The sequence below is a fragment of the Lissotriton vulgaris genome, chromosome 6 (genome assembly GCF_964263255.1).
Source record: "Lissotriton vulgaris chromosome 6, aLisVul1.2, whole genome shotgun sequence".
Classification (NCBI taxonomy): Eukaryota; Metazoa; Chordata; class Amphibia; order Caudata; family Salamandridae; genus Lissotriton; species Lissotriton vulgaris.
The window spans coordinates 1,095,151,882-1,095,168,340 of record NC_141694.1 but is presented as its reverse complement, the minus strand read 5'-3'; the positions used below and the strand labels follow the sequence as shown (position 1 = coordinate 1,095,168,340).

The following is a 16,459-nucleotide window of genomic DNA, read 5'->3' as shown; positions in this document are numbered from 1 at the left end:
ACCCAAATATATATCCCGTGGAAACTCAGATACATGAAACATGTCCAATGTTTTACAAATTTTCCAATACATCCCAGAGCTCTCTTTTATCGTGACCGAAGACCTTACTCTAGTTCAATTCAAGGCATTGGGGAGCAACACAACAAAAGAGTCAACAATATTAAAATGGAAAGACAACTCAATAGCCTGCAAGATCATGCAAGAAAGAGATCAATTTGCAAAATGGGGGATCAGTGTACACATACCAAAAGAGGAAAGGTACCCACACATGCTAGGAAGTAGACCTATTGATAAAAAGACACTAACCCCAAGAAAAAACATCTTAAGAGGGACAAAACAAGTTCCTCGCATGTCAGCATTTCTAATTTAAGAATACATCTTTCACCACACTCCAACCTAATAGAAAGAGAACAAAACGACAAATCTAGAAACCTCCAAAAGGGAGCTGCAATGACACGAAAATTTATTAAACCAAATTTCTCCTAGCATAACAAGGAACAACTGTTGGGGGATTCGAAAGATCACCAATATGAAACTCTTCTCATGGAATAGGTACGGTCTAAAAACCACGTTGCACAACAGAGGCGCATTTGAATTTTTACAGTCTGGGGACCTGCTGTGTCTTCAAGAAACCTGGTTAATCGCTCCAGTGGTCATTCCAGGCTTTATTCAATTCCAACAGCCAGCGAAAAAGTATACTATATTTGGCAGGCCATCAGGGGGTTTATCCGTATATATACGAATCGGCTGCAACACAAGCTAAAACCGTGTTAGTCACTGACATGGTTCAAGCTATTTACCTCCAGGGATTAAAACAATCCTCCTTTTGAACCTCTATTTTAATTGCAAAGACAAACCAAGACACTCTGAGATGAGAATCCTGGTAGACACACTTGAAGACTTGCTCAATAATCATTCAAATAGTGGGGATCATATTGGACGGGGACTTTAAAACCCAGAATCTGGGGCCAGCAAATGATGCCCTACTGCACAAGGATCGGGCTGGGCTCCAATTAAATAAATTTTTAAACACGTACAGCTTGAGGCCAATACAAGATCCACTACTCGCCAACTATGTCACGAAAAATGCTTCAAACGGGAAAACCAAACCTCCAATTGATTACATCTTCATGTGCAATTGTTTGCATGATCACGCAGCTGCACTACGAAACCCAGTGCTGCAGACTAGTGACCATCTCTCATTAGCCACAGCTATTTCGCTGCAAACAGCAAGTCTCCCGTACATTCCCTTCGTAGGTCACTCCAATGGGGAGGAAACTCATGTACTTCTGAGAAGGCTAAAATGGAACAAAATAGACACAACTAGCCTGTTAAACTGGAAAAGTAATTGGTCCGTGTTGGCGAAAGATTTTGCAGCTGGCAATATAGCCGAGAACTCTACTAACTTGGCACCAGAGCTGTATCGCCTCTTGTCAGGCAAAAGACTATACCATCAGCAAGACTGTGACGAAAGAGAGTGCTGCCAATTTCAACCAAGATGTGAAAAAAATCGCACAAAGTAAGCTGGCCTTGAGACAAGCCAACCGTGAACATAAGAGTGAGGGTAATGACAAAACACTTCAAAATCGGTTGCTAGTAAGAAAAGTTCACAAGAAAAGCCTATGGGACCACAAAAGGCAACTGCAGGACTCGCAATGGTTGCATAACTTCAGCCTGCTGACGTCCAGTAGACAGGCTGAATTTTGGTCATATATCAACAGGCTGACAGGTCATGGGTATGAACCAGCGCAATGGGGTCACCAGCCACACATGGATCTCCCATATGACTACATTGTACTCCAGTACTCCAGATCATAGACCAGCACATCATCAAAGAGTTCCTAGTAACACCAGTTCGATCAACTCTCGCATAAGGATCACGGAAGAACCATTCGAAACTTTTGAAGTAGGAAATCGGACATCTCCAATATTAAAAAACATCAGATAGGACGGGGCCTCGAGACCCAATGGCCTGCCTGTAAGCCTCTTCAAAAAAGACAGTGATTTTTGGGGAACCTTATTTACTCCGCTTTATCAGTTTTGCCTGTATAACTCAATGGCGCCCGAAGCTTGGAAAGGCTCCTTGCTTCAACAGATTCAAAAAAGGGAGAGACTGGAGACCCAACCAATTATAGGTTGATAGCCCTTTTGGATATTGAGGCAAAAGGATATGCAAGCCTCCTTCTGCAAGACCTGCAAAACTGGGCTAATGATAATGAAATTCTTCCAGCATACCAGTCCGGCTTTAGGCCAAGAGTTTCGACATTAGACAACATCCTAGCCCTTGCCTACCTGGTAGAACAGTCTACTAAGGAAAAACAGCCCCCTCTTTCCGCATGCTTTGTGGATTATTCTGCAGCATTCGATGGTGTCAACAGGAATTTGCTGTGGAGGAAATTACAAGATTGGGGGATTCCGATTACCCTGTTGAAAGCAATCACTGCTCTCTACACGGGAACCTGGGTACGAGTGTAAGTAACTACGAACTCTGTGACCAAAAAAAATCTACACAGACCGCGGTCTAAAACAAGGGTGCTTACTGGCACCCTTGCTTTTTAACCTCTACACTGCAAACCTCGGCAAAACAATTTCCAAAGCCAATTTGTTATATCCGAAAATTGGGTCTACCAGACTGTTGTTACTGCAGTATGCAGACGACATGGTGCTTATGGACCATACCAAAACAGGCATGCAACGAAAACTGGAGGCATTAAACATCTATAACAATGAAAATGACCTAAGAGCAAATGTAGGGAAAACAAAGGCTGTAATCTTTGGAAAGTATACGAATAAACTAAAAAAACAGTGGAGAATGGTTAACCTGAAAATAGAAAAAAACAACTAAATACAATTACTTAGGGGTTTGGATCATGAGCAGTGGGAAGTCTGAAGCACACACTGCATCCATTGAAGCAAAAGCCAAAGCAGTGACATATGCCCTCGGCAAACTGAATTCCAAACTAAGAAGTTCGACAACTGGATCTATTAGAAAGGTTATAAGAGCCAAGTTACTCTCCTCTATTACATACGGCCAACTAGCATTTCCCACGGCATTATTCAACATCATGGAACGCGCCAATTGCCGGGCATTTAAAAAGATCTTCCATATACCTACCCATGCCCGGAACACCTTGGTACGCCTTGAATTTGGGCTAAACAAACAGCGCTATGAACATTGGGCATCGTTTGTTCGGTACTACCGAGGGGTTTGTGCTGCCCCCCAAACACAATGAAGGCAATCTTGAAGGAAATCTTTGTGAAAAGTAACAACTCGTGGGCCAACGGCCTTCTAACTGCTTGCACTGAATTGCACCTAGACCTGTCCAACTGGCAGGATTTTATATATCAACCTGGAACCTTAAAAAACATTCTAAAGAAACAAGTTAGATTGCTATCCAAGGAAGAGGACCTGAAGGAACCGGAGTCCTCCAGCAGCAACATCAGGCTATTAGCGAGTTCCTTCCATGATAAACTGAGCCAGCCATACCTTGACTCTGCCCTGAATAAGTCAATTTTAAAGCAAATTCTGTCAGTGAGATTGATGGTACTACCGATAAAAGACATCAACAGCCGTTGGAAAACATTAGAGGTTGTTACTACTTGCAGATTGTGTCACCAGTATGAGGAATCCATGGCCCACATGGTCTGTATATGTCACCGTTTGAATTATGCACGTCACACTTTACTGAAACCCTTGTTTTTAAAATATGGGAAAGGCACCTGTTTAGATGCCTGAAACTTCTCCTTAAGCTGGAGATCCCAATGGAACTAGAAAGATTAGCAAAATTTGCCCACAAGGTGAAATAACTATTACATAATGACTCAGTCAAAGACTAGAGACAAACTGTAGCTTTAAACACGCGGTTCCCTTTTTTCTTTTTTCTTAAATTAGTAATTACCAGAATGTTTTAGAGAAATGATTATGTCTTATATATCACTAACAGTTCCGTTAAATGAAATGATCATGTTTTATTTATGCTCAAAAAGGGTCTGGATGGAGTGTTCTCCAACCAGCCTTTTTTCGTTTGTTAACAATTTTAATTAACTAAAACAATAATCAAATACAATACAAATACTACCAGGACTGTTGTGTTTTTAACTCTGCTTTCTATTACAGGTGGGTTCACTTCCCTAGCAGGCAAGTCCCTAGGGTAATACCAGTGGCAGGTAGCTTTGCACCTTTTCCACTTTTTGTAGATAGTTTGTATCATAAAATTGTTTTTTTATGGTCCTGAAGAATCGCCACTGATCATTGTACGACACATTTAGGGCAAGAAACATGTCGACCATCTGGGAGTAGAGTAGGCAATTGGTCACATAGTAAACAAAATACGTTACCCCTCCCACATTATTTTACTCAGGCAGGGTACCTAGCAGAATAAAGCTTTCCAAAGGACACCCTAACCTGTTTTAAATTGCATAACACACATCTACACTGAACTAGGCCCCTCACAACCACTGCACCCTTAAGGGAAGGAACAAAAGATCTCCGGCAAAGAGCCCCTTTAAGGGTGACCGTTGGGCATTGCAGCGCCGGCCCAACGAGGAGCAGGCTCATACGATGAAGCATGACACTTAGCTTGCTCGGTGTGAGAGAGCCCTAGTTCCGAAAGGAGCATTCCCCCCTCCTTTTACTGACCCCTTGTAACACATTGTCAGACACCACTAGTCATGGCAGTGTATTGGTGACCACTATTTCCCCTAATAACTCCGTACCCTTCTTTGTCTAAAAGCACCTAGGGAATGTACGCTGGACCTCTTAAAAGCCCACAAACTTTTCCCTTTCCCTGTCAATATGAGTTTTTCCAACTCATCGTAGTGAGCCCTATCATAGCGTGCTAAGAAAGCCTGAGCATTGGCAATACGCCAATGGTTAACAGCCTGCGAAGCCAATCTTATGCCTGAAGCATCAATGAGGTTAGACTCCTTATCAGGAGGAGGGGCATCGCCTGTGGTTTGAGAGTTAGCTCTCTTGAGGGCGTTAGAAACCACAAGAGAGTCTAAGGGCAACTGACCTTATATATATATATATATATATATATATATATATATATATATATACACACACAGGGTCTGTAAGAGCGGGCTTGCATTTTTTATCTACTCTAGGTGTGAGTATTCTGGATCTAATGGGGTCTTCAAATACCTCATCCATGTATTTTAACATGCCCTTGGCATTGGTAAAGTATTAGTAGATCTTTGTGAGTGCGTTAGTGCCTCAACAAGAAAATCCTCTTCTAGAGGGTCTGTATGAAACTCCACCCCGTGCTATTGAGCAGCCCTGCTGATAAGCTGAACATAGCCAATGTTGTCGTCAGGTGGGGAGGGTCGGGAGGGATACAGGTCGGGTCATTGTCTTGATCTGGTTGCCTATTATAATTCTCCTAGGGGTCAGTGTCCTGTGGTATGTCCTGATCTTGCGGCATGTCCTGCTCTTCATCCCCATCCCCCATCATCTTCATCCTGTGGGTCAGGTGATAGTGGAGGTGAATTTGATGGTGTAATGATTAAATTTGGGTTAGGAGGAGGAGAGGGAGGTATGTAAGGGGAGATGGGTTAGTACCCATGTCCTTTTTCTTCAGAGGTATAGGGAAATCCTCAGAGATCCAGCTTCCGTTTTTTAGGAAGAGTGGCCAGGAGGTGTCTAGTTTTAGGGTCAATACTTAGTCTCTTTTGTTATGGATCCAAAGGTGGGTCCTAGGACAGAGGCTCTTTGGATGGAGTATCTTTTTCATTAGGAGTTGATTTCGGCATCAAAGATTTTGGCTGAGAGTCTTTGGGCGTTGAATGTTTTGAATCGGAGTGCTTGGTTTTAGCCGGTTTGGGATCTGAAGCTTTTAGAGTGGCAGTTTCCGGCACCGAACGTTTTGCCGCAGAGTATCTCGACTAGGAGCCTTCAGGTGTCGAGGAATTTGGTTTCAAAGTTTTCGGTTTGGACGATTTCAGCTCCAAAGATTTCAGCTCCGAAGCTTTTGGTTTGGCGGATTTCGGCTCCGAGGCCTTCAGTGTCGAAGGTGTCTTCAGTGCTGGTGGTGTGGCGACCGGCAAATGTTTTGTCTTATGTTTCGGTGCCGAAGGTGTTGGTTTGGCACCAGAATGGGGCCGGCTCAAGTCCAAGCCTGAAGGCCTGTCTTTGTGCTTCATAGCCAGGTTGGAGGGCGGGACATCTGAAACTTTATCTGTGCCGACCTGAGCCCGAGGGCGAAGGTGATACCGGCGCCTTAGATTTTGGTTGAGTGGGCACATGGGGATCTGTGCTCACGGCACGTTGACCCAGAGTAATGTTAAGTTCTTCTTCCATGTTGGAGTCGGCTACCGACACCGAGACCAGTTCTTCGTCCTCAGCTTCTGCAGCTGGACAGTGAAAATGAGAATATTCGCCTAAGATGTCCGGTATGGAGCCGCTACCGCGTTGCATCTCGTGGCATCGAGCCCAACGATCATGAATGGTCTTCTTCGATCGGAACGATCGACATGCTTCACAGTCCTGTTCGTTGTGTTCCGGGGATAAGCAGAAGTTGCGACCTCGTGCTAGTTGGTGCGTGGAAATTTAGCTGGACATAGCTTAAATGGAGTCCATTCCATTGACTGCTAGCGTGGTGGGCACGGGTAGGCCCAACAGCTTGCCTCGAAGTTCCTGATCAAAGGTTTTCTCAGTGTAAACTATACACATCGAACGGGAAACCGCGATCGAAAGACAATACCATCGAGGGTAGAGGATTGCGCGTCAAAGTGGTTTGAGAACGATACCGGAGCGCAGAAATACACATCCGAACCCGATGGTGGAAAAAAATCTGGGGATGGAGCTGATGCCCAAGCGCACTATCACTGAAAGGAGGAGACATCTGCCTCGTGACTGCAAAGACTTTTTCGAACAAAAACAAAGTGCAAACATCGAGACCCAACACTAGATGGCAGGAGTATGCAAAGCATGTGCATCTACAGCACACATGCCTCGAACACAGTGCTCCCATGACAATGACCTCAAAAAAACAGGCTCGGAGTGAGTATTAGACAAAAGCAAAATATTTGTTCATGTTCACATAAAATATCATTGAAATTGAACATCTGTACGTAGGACACACATTAGCGGATTGACATCAGTAAAACATTAAAGGCCACTGCAAGCATTTGTAGAAATGGACTAACTACAAACAAATACTAAATTACAAGTAACCAAAAGCTTTGTTGATGTACACGTTTCAAGAGTGCACTCCAATATCTCACTGGCTTACCGATGTTGTGTTGCGACCACAAGAGAAAAGAATAGCCGTTGACCGTTGATATATCTTGTGGCATGTATCTCCACCCGTGAAATTTATCATTAAGAATCCATTTTTGTAAGTTAGCTTTTGAGTGTACAACCCTATTTATGAAAAGGAGAGCATGTCAAAATTCTTACGCATGTACAGATGGTTTTGAAGATAGAATCATAGTCAAAGCTATGTGTAATTACGTTGTAACTCAATACTGTCAATAATAACAGAACCCAAGGCATTCGCAAAACTAGAACAGCCCTCAAAGATGTACCTCAACGTTTCCGCAGAAGGATATGTAATGACCTTCAAAAGCATATTGTACAGAGAATGTCATGGACTGTATATAGATACACAAGGCACTAACACAATGCACTCTCATAGCTTGTTCCAGAAAAATTAAAAATACCCAGAATTAACAACATGGAATTTAGAACTGTATGGGATTTCATAAATTAACACTTTGTTAGACAATCAATTCAGAGAAATTATTTCACAAAAAAGTTAAAACCAATTTTAAAGATGGTACAAACCAATAAACAGAATATCTTTTTACATTTTTTAATGTGTTAATGACATTAATCTTGAAAATCAGATTAATCTTCAAACAGGGTTTCTATGCTGGCTTCTACACAAGGTTTACATGGATAATTACTCACTTCATGCCCAGTTTCCTTACCATGTTTTGTAACAGAGTGATATATATATATATATATATATATATATATATATATATATATATATATATATATATATATATATATATATATACACACACACACACACACACACACACGCACACACGCACACACACACGCACACACACATACATACACACATACACACCTTTGAGCAAACTCTCTTCAACAACTGGTCTATTCAAGTGTCCCATTCTGCTTATCCTTACCACAGCCTAAATAATTGGGTAATGGTTCAGCCCAATTCAACAACTGTCTCTGTGAGTGACAGCATTTTGCCTGATCACAAGTGCCTAGGCTGGTGGAAAAATACTTTAGTTTGCAAATGTTTTTCAATTTCCATTATTTCATTCTTTTTCTCTTGCACATGAGTAGTCCATTTAGGTGCCAAGGCTGGTAGGCCAAGCTCTGCTTTCATTTTATGTTTTCAATTTGTATTTGCTTTGGGTGATTTAACATACGCATGGAATCTTTAGTGAGTGGCTTTTTTACTTTGTATTACTTGTACACTTTTAATGTCTATTGAATATATTTTCCAAAAAAGAAATAAAAAAAATAAGACTTGCCAAGATCAGACCTACTGACTTTGACAAGGTTTGTTTTAAAATTGCTGTTTGCTCACGAGGATACTGCTCCACACCACGCCATTCGTTCTTAATCTCTCACAATAATTTCTCCCTATTCAATAGGTTTTTTTTCGTATTTTTTTTTTTTAGAGGGTGCTATCTCCACTTCCCTTTCACACATATTTAAAATTACGGTAGTCTATTTTCCTCCTCCTACAATTGGTCGCCAGCATGTAGTTATAGTTGGGACCTATTTTCCAAAGGAAAATCGCAACATTCTATTCCAAATAACTTTGGCGCCGGTTGACTAATCTTTGCGAATTTTTCAAAACTCGTGGGGCGCTCCGGTCCGCACCTATCTTGAAAGTTTCAGGGTGATTAGTCAAGCGGGGGCCAAGAAAAAAGGGGGGGTCCCAAAACGTGCTTTACCTATGCAATTTCCCAAAGGAAACTTTAGACACAGCTACAGCCCGAACTGCTAAACGGAATTACACCAAATATGGCAAAAAGGTAGCTCTTGGTTCAGAAAGATTCCTTTTCAATAAATGGTGTAAATCCGTTCAGCAGTTGCTGAGAAAATATTGAAAAAGTTTCAATATTTTTGGCTGCGCAGGATCAGTGCACCCTCCCAATCACAAGCTTTATGGTAATTGGCTGTCAACACTCCAAACCAGGATGTGTTGGCAGCCATCTTGTGCCTCGGTAGAACCGAAGCACAAGAAATCATTGAAAGAAATGTGCATAATGCAAAAAGGGGGCAGGGTAGTAACACTCTGACCCCCTAGGCCTGCTTAGGAGGTCCCACAAGGACCCCCAGGGTAAAAAAAAAAATCTATATTTTTTTTAAATGGCAAAATCAGCGGAGGAACCGCCAATCCGGCTGCGAAAAAAAAAAAAGGGGAAACAAAGCACGGTCTACCGCGCTTCGTTACTATTAAACCCCCAGGGGGGCCAAGTCCCGGGGGTAATATTTTTAATGTAATGGGCGGCCCAAGGGGGCCCCCCAGCCCCGTGGACTGCCACCCCCCGGGGCTTTCCTAAAAAATGTGCGGGGGCTCTCAGCCCTCCCCCCAGCCCCGGGGACCACCATCCCCGGGGCTTCGAAAAAACATGGGTGAGGGGGCTCAAAGGTCCCCCCCCCAAGCCCCGGGGATCACCAACCCGGGCTTTAAGAAAATATTCAGGGCCCCCCCCCCCCGAGGCTTGTGTTTTTTTTAAAAACCTGTGTGGGGGGGGGCTCGAGCCCCCTACACGCCCCGGGACTGCCACCTCCCCGGGCCTCTAAATAATAAAATTGGGGGGTCCGTGACGGACACCACAGCCATGGGGACCACCACCTCCCGGGGCTTTGGTAATGTTGGGAGGGGGGCCGCCACGCCCCCCTGTTAGAGCCTGTAATAGCCGTGGGGACCGCCACCCACCAGAACCGGCTCCTGCAGTGTCCCGGGATGCCCACCCCAGGACACTGCTGTTTGCTATGGTAGGGTGGGAGCCTCGCGGCTCCCTCCCTGCAAAAGCAACCGCTCTGGTTTTTGGAAGAGAGAGCAAGAAACCTGCTCTCGCTTCCAAAAACCAAAGACGATTGCTTTCCCACACGGGGAGTTGCATCTTAGCAGCTCCCCATATGGAAAAGCAATGCCGGGTCCCTAAGGTTCGAGGAGCCGGCGGGACCGTGGGAGGATTGGGGACCCCCCCGCCCCTCCCACGGTCCTCAGAGGAGAGGGCAAGCTCCGGGGAAGGGGTCCCCTGGGCTAGAAGTAGTCCGGGAGGGGGGTCACCAGGCCCCCCCCCCTCCAAAAATGTATTTAAAAAAAAAAAAAAGGCCGCCCCGGGGGATGGGGTCCCTGGGGCTATAAGTGGCCTGAGGAGTGGGGCAACGCTGCCCCCCTCCAAATCAATTAAAAAAAAAAAGAAAAATGCCCATGCCCCGGGGAATGGGGTATCCGGGGCAGATTATGGCCTCGGGAGGGGGGGCCCCTTTCCAAAGTTTTGTTTAAAAAAAAAAAAAAAAAAAAAAAAATAGAGGCCAGGCCCTGAGGGATGGGGTCCTCAGGGCCAATTAATTAGGAAAAGAAGGGGGGCAACACAGCCCCCCTTCTTAATTTTTTTTTTTTTTTAAAGACTGGCATCGCGCTGGAGGCCCCGCACCCTCCTTGCAGCAATCTGCAAACGCGCCCCCTGGCGCGTTTGAAGATGGTGAACTCATTCCCCTTGAATACTGGAGGTCCCTGGGGGGCCAACTAGCCCACCAGTAACCTCCAGTATGCGCCAGGGAGCTGCGTTGCAGAGAGGTGTTCGGAGACCACTCCCCTTTTTACACCGCTCTGCAACGCAGCTCAGTGGCGCTTAATGGAGGTACCTGGTGGGCTAGTTGCACCCCAGGGACCCTCAGGATTCAAGGGGAGTTAATCCCCCAACTTAAAACGCGCCACAGGCGCGTTTGCGCAGTGGTGAAGGGAGGGGGCGGGCCTGAGGTAACGTGTGCAAACATGTCCTGTGGCTCGTTTTAAGTTAGGGAAACAATTCCCCTTCAATCCAGAGGGCCCCTGGGGGTCAGTCAAGTCAAGAAATACTTTATTCGGTTCAATTTCCAAAACCACAAAAGTTCAAAAACACACAAAATGGTCCACAAGACACCATGCAGCATAATGACATAAAAATACAGTATAGGGAGTACCCAATTTAAAAAAGGCTTAAAAATGCTAACACATGGTGTAAAGATTTAAGAACAGAAATATGTACATCATTAAATAATTAAAAAAGGGACATAAGAAAATTAGTTTAAAATCTGATTCAAGTTGCGGGGATTGATATTTACGGTAATTCATCTAGGGCCAGTTAATCTTTTTACTGAGTCTCACCGCTATGCTTAGAAAACTGGCTACATTGTAGATCTCCCAAGCGTTTGATAATAATTGTAGATATAATATAGCTGGCTTAACTTGCCTAAACTCCTTCCCCTTCAACAGGGGTATGATGAACTTTTTCCTAATAGTTCTAAAATAATCACAGAAAAACAGGAAATGTGCAGTATCCATGATTGAACAGCCATCACAATTACACAACTCTAGATCATGTTGCTTGGTCCAACCAGGACGGCCAGAAATTAGTAGGTGAATTTTGTCTAACCGGAATTTGGTTAAAAGGAATCTATGATTTGAATTGTTCACAACCTTTAGGTAAAGTTCCAGAGTATGTCCAGTGAATGCGATCAGTTGATGAGTCCTGACAGATGGCTTTAACAGCTCCACCCCTTCTCTGTCCATCCCTCGGTTCAACAAAAAAGTGTTTTTAACCCACTTCAGGTCACCTTTAACAAGGTTAGATGGTTCATTAAACAATTCAGGCCGGCCTAACTTTACACATAGTTGTTGTACGTATTTCAACCAGGGGATCTTGTCGCAATGATCTAGCGTTAGACAGTCCTTAAAAATTTCATGGTTCACTTCCAATTCCAAGTTAAGCCAAACTGAGATCCATTTAAGTAGGGGGGCCATGGCGATTCGATCTTCCAGATAATCCACGCCGCATTCCTGATGTACTATGAAGCCGGCCGTGGATCGTGACAGGGAGAGGATCGTTTTAAGGAAGTTATCTTCCGTTACCTGAAGCATTTTAACTGGCCTAAAACCCCATAGATCTGCGCCGTACATGGCGATTGCGATACACTTAGCGGCATAAACCTTTAGAACTGCCTCCAGAGGTTTCACCCCTAGTTTACGTGAGAAGCCCAGCACTGCTGAAATGGAACGTGCCAGGGCATTTCTTTTCTCCAATAGTTGAGGGTTCCACGTCGAACAATCATCGAATACAACCCCCAAATAGGGAAATCTGGAGACCCTTGTTAATTTATGCCCATTGCATTGCAGTGTCATTACATTTTTCCTGACCTTCCCTTTCTGAGCCACCACCATGACGTGGGATTTTCCATAGTTAACACTTAAATCAAGGTTTATCATAAAATCATAAAATGAGTTCAACAGGCATTGGAGACCCACTGCAGTTCTGGATAGGAGAGAAACGTCGTCCGCATATAATAATGCGGGTAAAAGATACTTCCCTGCCCTCTGGATGTCCTTGTTCGCTTCTCCCAAAACACCACCCAGATCATTTATATATAGTGTAAAGAGCAGGGGAGCTAAGATGCATCCCTGCCTTACACCGTTGGTGATTCTGATGTTACCCGTGCAGTTACCTTTTCTGTCAAATCTTACCCTGGCTGTTAAATCCCTATGGAGGTCCGCTAGAAAATGCACAATATTAGGGTCTATTCCTATCTTGAGAAGCTGGCCCCATAACTTGGATCTGTTAACTCGATCAAATGCCGAGGACAGATCCATAAAGGCAATGTACAGGGATCCTGGCTTCGCAATTGTGTATTTCCCTATAAGCAATTGCAGATTCAGACTTTGGTCTATGGTACTACGTCCCTTTCTAAAACCATACTGTAAGGGAGAGAGGGTATTAGTGTCCTCTAGCCAGTCAGTAAGTTTACATAGAACCACTCTCCCTAGGACTTTTACCGCAGATACGATAAGAGATATGGGGCGGTAATTGCCAGGGTCACCCCTATCCCCTTTTTTGTAGATAGGGACAATCACCGATTGGGACCATGTCTCTGGAATGCCTGTTTTAGAAATTCTATTAAAAACATTTGCTAAAATTTTGGACCAAAATGGAATATTAACCTTAAAAAGGTCGGAGGGAACACCATCCGGCCCTGGAGCCTTGTTACTAGTCATTTTACCAATGGCTACGGCCACCTCACCCTCATCTAGAGATAGGGTGTAAGGCAGTTTGGTAAAGGTGGTCGAAGCCTCTGCCCCCAAAGTTTCTTGTTCATAAACAGACTTAAAGTGCAGGTGCCATTTATCCTCTTGAATTCCACAATCCATTTCATTGTTACTAGAGTTAGAAAAGTAAGGTTGGTTGACCACAGCCCAAAACTTGGCGCTGCTTTTCAGTACATCAATTGATGTCAACTCAGCCCAAGCGTCCTCTGTAATCTCGCGCCGTCTTTTTTCAACTACTGACTTGTATTTGGCCACAAGCGATCTATCCACTGGTTTCGATTTAAGGGCCATTTTTAGTTTATGGTTGGCCGCAGAGCAATTCTTGTCAAACCAGCCTTCCTTCCCTTGCGCTTTGCCTTTACCCTGCCGTGTCAGATTGGAGACTATGTCGAGGCAAACCTTTTGGTATGCCTCCACCACTTCATTGTCCCCCACCTGATCATCCATACAAAGCTTTAGTTCCTCCCGGCTACTGCAACAAAGGTTAGTGAAAAACTCCTCAGGAACTATCTTGCACCATTTAATTCTACGGCCTTGGTCAGTCAGTCGCATGTCGCATTTGTCCACCAAGTTCAACCTACTTTCCCTAATTGCAATTACATTGTTAATCCTTAATACAACTGGGATGTGATCACTAAAGTGAGACCGCACAACTGAATAACTAGTGATATGGCTTCCACAGCTGCGGCTTAAAAAAATATAATCAATTACAGACCCACTACCATGTCCTGTGAATGTTGGAATATCCTCATCGCACCCATAAGGTAGCGTTAACCCATTTCCGGCTAGCAGAGTTTCCAAGAATATGCCCTGGTCAGAATGCTCAAAGTAAATATTCTCCTCATTCGGAGGGCCAAATAAGACATTAGAGGGGCATTTGTCCTGACAGCTATGGACATTAAAATCCCCCATTAACATAATAGTACAATCAGACTCCGATGACTCATTGAATTTAGAAAGAAAAGAGTTTAACATCATCAGATTACTAATCGAAATGAGCCCTATCAAAGGAATTATAAAAATTCACTACCAGGACATTGTGAGAACCTTTACAGGTAATTTGAACTGCGAGACAGTAGGGGCATCCAGTAGCTATTTCCTTGTAGGTACCTGAGATTTTAGCAGATACCAGAGTAACCAAACCCCCTCGTGCACACCCCCTGGGGGTCAACTAGCCCACCAGGTGCTTCCAGTAACCGCCATTGCGCCGCGTTGCAGATAGGTGGTCCAGGGTGTAACCCTTTTTAAACCTCTGTGCAACGCAGCTCTGTGGCGCTTACTGGAGGTAGCTAGTGGGCTAATTGGACCCTATCAATCAATCAATAATTACATTTGTAAAGCGGGGGGGAGGGGGGGGGGGGCTGCTACTGATCGAAAAGCCAGGTCTTGAGAAGTCTTCTGAAGGCCAGCAGGTCCTGGGTCTTTCGTAGGCTGGTATGAAGAGTGTCCCAGGTCTTGGCGGCGAGGTAGGAGAAGGATCTGCCACTGGCGGTGGTTTTCCGGATGCGTGGAACTGTGGCGAGGTTGGCAGAGCGGAGGCTGCAGGTGGGGGTGTAGAAGCTGAATTGGTCGTTGAGGTATGCTGGTCCGGCGTTGTGTAGGGCTGTGTGCGTGGATGAGGAGTTTGATGGTGATCCTGTTGTTGACGGGGAGCCAGTACAGGCCTCTCAGGTGGGGTGTGATGTGGCTGCATCGGGGGACATCTAGGATCAGTCGTGCCGAGGCGTTCTGGATGCGTTGCAGCCGTCGCAGGAGCTTGTTTGTTGTTCCTGCGTAGAGGGCATTCCCGTAGTCCAGTCTGCTGGTGACGACGGCCTGGGTGACTGTCTTCCTCGTGTCGGAGGGGATCCATTTGAAGATCCTACAGAGCATTCAGAGGGTGTTGAAGCAGGAAGCGGAGACGGTGTTGACCTGCTTGGTCATTGAGAGGGCGGAGTCGAGGATGATCCCCAGGTTGCATGCGTGGTCGGTGGGTTCTGGGGCTGATCCCAGCGATGTTGGTCAACAGAAGTCATCCCAGGCTGAGGGGTTGGGGCCGAGGATGAGGCCCTCCGTCTTGTCTGAATTCAGCTTCAGCCTGCTGTCTTTCATCCATTTGGTGACGGCCCTCATTCCTCTGTGGAGGTTGGCTTTGGCGGTGTGGGGGTCTTCGGTGAGAGATATGATCAGCTGGGTGTCGTCGGCGTAGGAGATGATGTTGAGGCTGTGTTGTCGTGCAACGTGGACGAGAGGTGCCATGTAGATATTGAACAGGCTGAGGGACGATCCCTGTGAACACCGCAGATGATCTCTGTGGTTTTGGAGCAGAAGGGTGGGTGGCGGACGCTCTGGGTTCTACCGGAGAGGAAGGATGCAGTCAAGGCCAGGGCCTTCTCTTGGATTCCGGCGTCGTGGAGTCGTGCTGTTAGGGTGCAGTGGCAGACCGTGTCGAAGGCTGCTGATTTGTCCAGAAGGATGAGGGCGGCTGTTTCTCCTTTGTCCATAAGGATCCTGATGTCGTCAGTGGCGGCGATGAGTGCGGTCTCGATGCTGTGGTTGCTGTGGAAGCCGGACTGGATTGGATTGGGTCCAGGATGTTGTTGTCTTCGAGGTAGCGGGTTAGCTGTCTGTTGACGATCTTCTCCGTGACTTTCGCCGGGAAAGGGAGCAGGGAGATGGGCCGGAAGTTCTTGAGGTCGTTGGGGTCCGCCTTGGGTTTCTTCAGTAGGGCGTTTATCTCAGCGTGTTTCCAGCTTTTTGGGAAGGTTGCTGTCTCGAAGGAGATGTTGATTGTTTTCCGGAGATGGGGTGCGATGGTTGTGTTGGCTTTGTTGAAAATTTGGTGAGGGCATGGGTCAGATGGGGAACCTCAGTGGATGGAGTTCATGGTCTTGATGGTGTCTTCGTTGCGGACGTTGGACCAGGCGGTCAGGCGGCTGGTGCGGGCGGTGGTTGCAGGCGTGGTGGTCTCGGCGGTGAGTGTGGGTGTGGCGGTGTTGAAGCTGTCGTGGATGTCGGTCATCTTGCGGTCAAAGAAAGTGGTCAGTGAGTTGCACAGGTCTTGTGAATGTGGAATGTCGTTGGCGTTGGAGCTAGGGTTGGAGAGTTCTTTCATGATGTTGAAGAGCTCTTTGCTGTTGTGTGCGTTACGGTCCTTGAAGGCGGTC

General features: G+C 45.5%; 1 protein-coding gene across 1 annotated transcript in view; it reads right to left on the bottom strand.

The window, feature by feature from the left end:
* The window catches only part of IGF2R (insulin like growth factor 2 receptor), a 1,757,136-nt gene that overhangs the window by 877,604 nt on the left and 863,073 nt on the right, over positions 1–16,459 (bottom strand). Inside the window, exon 28 of the mRNA XM_086927157.1 lies at positions 7,236–7,366. Within this exon, the coding sequence (XP_086783283.1) occupies positions 7,236–7,366 (131 nt within the window). The remainder of the gene's footprint in view (positions 1–7,235; positions 7,367–16,459) is intronic.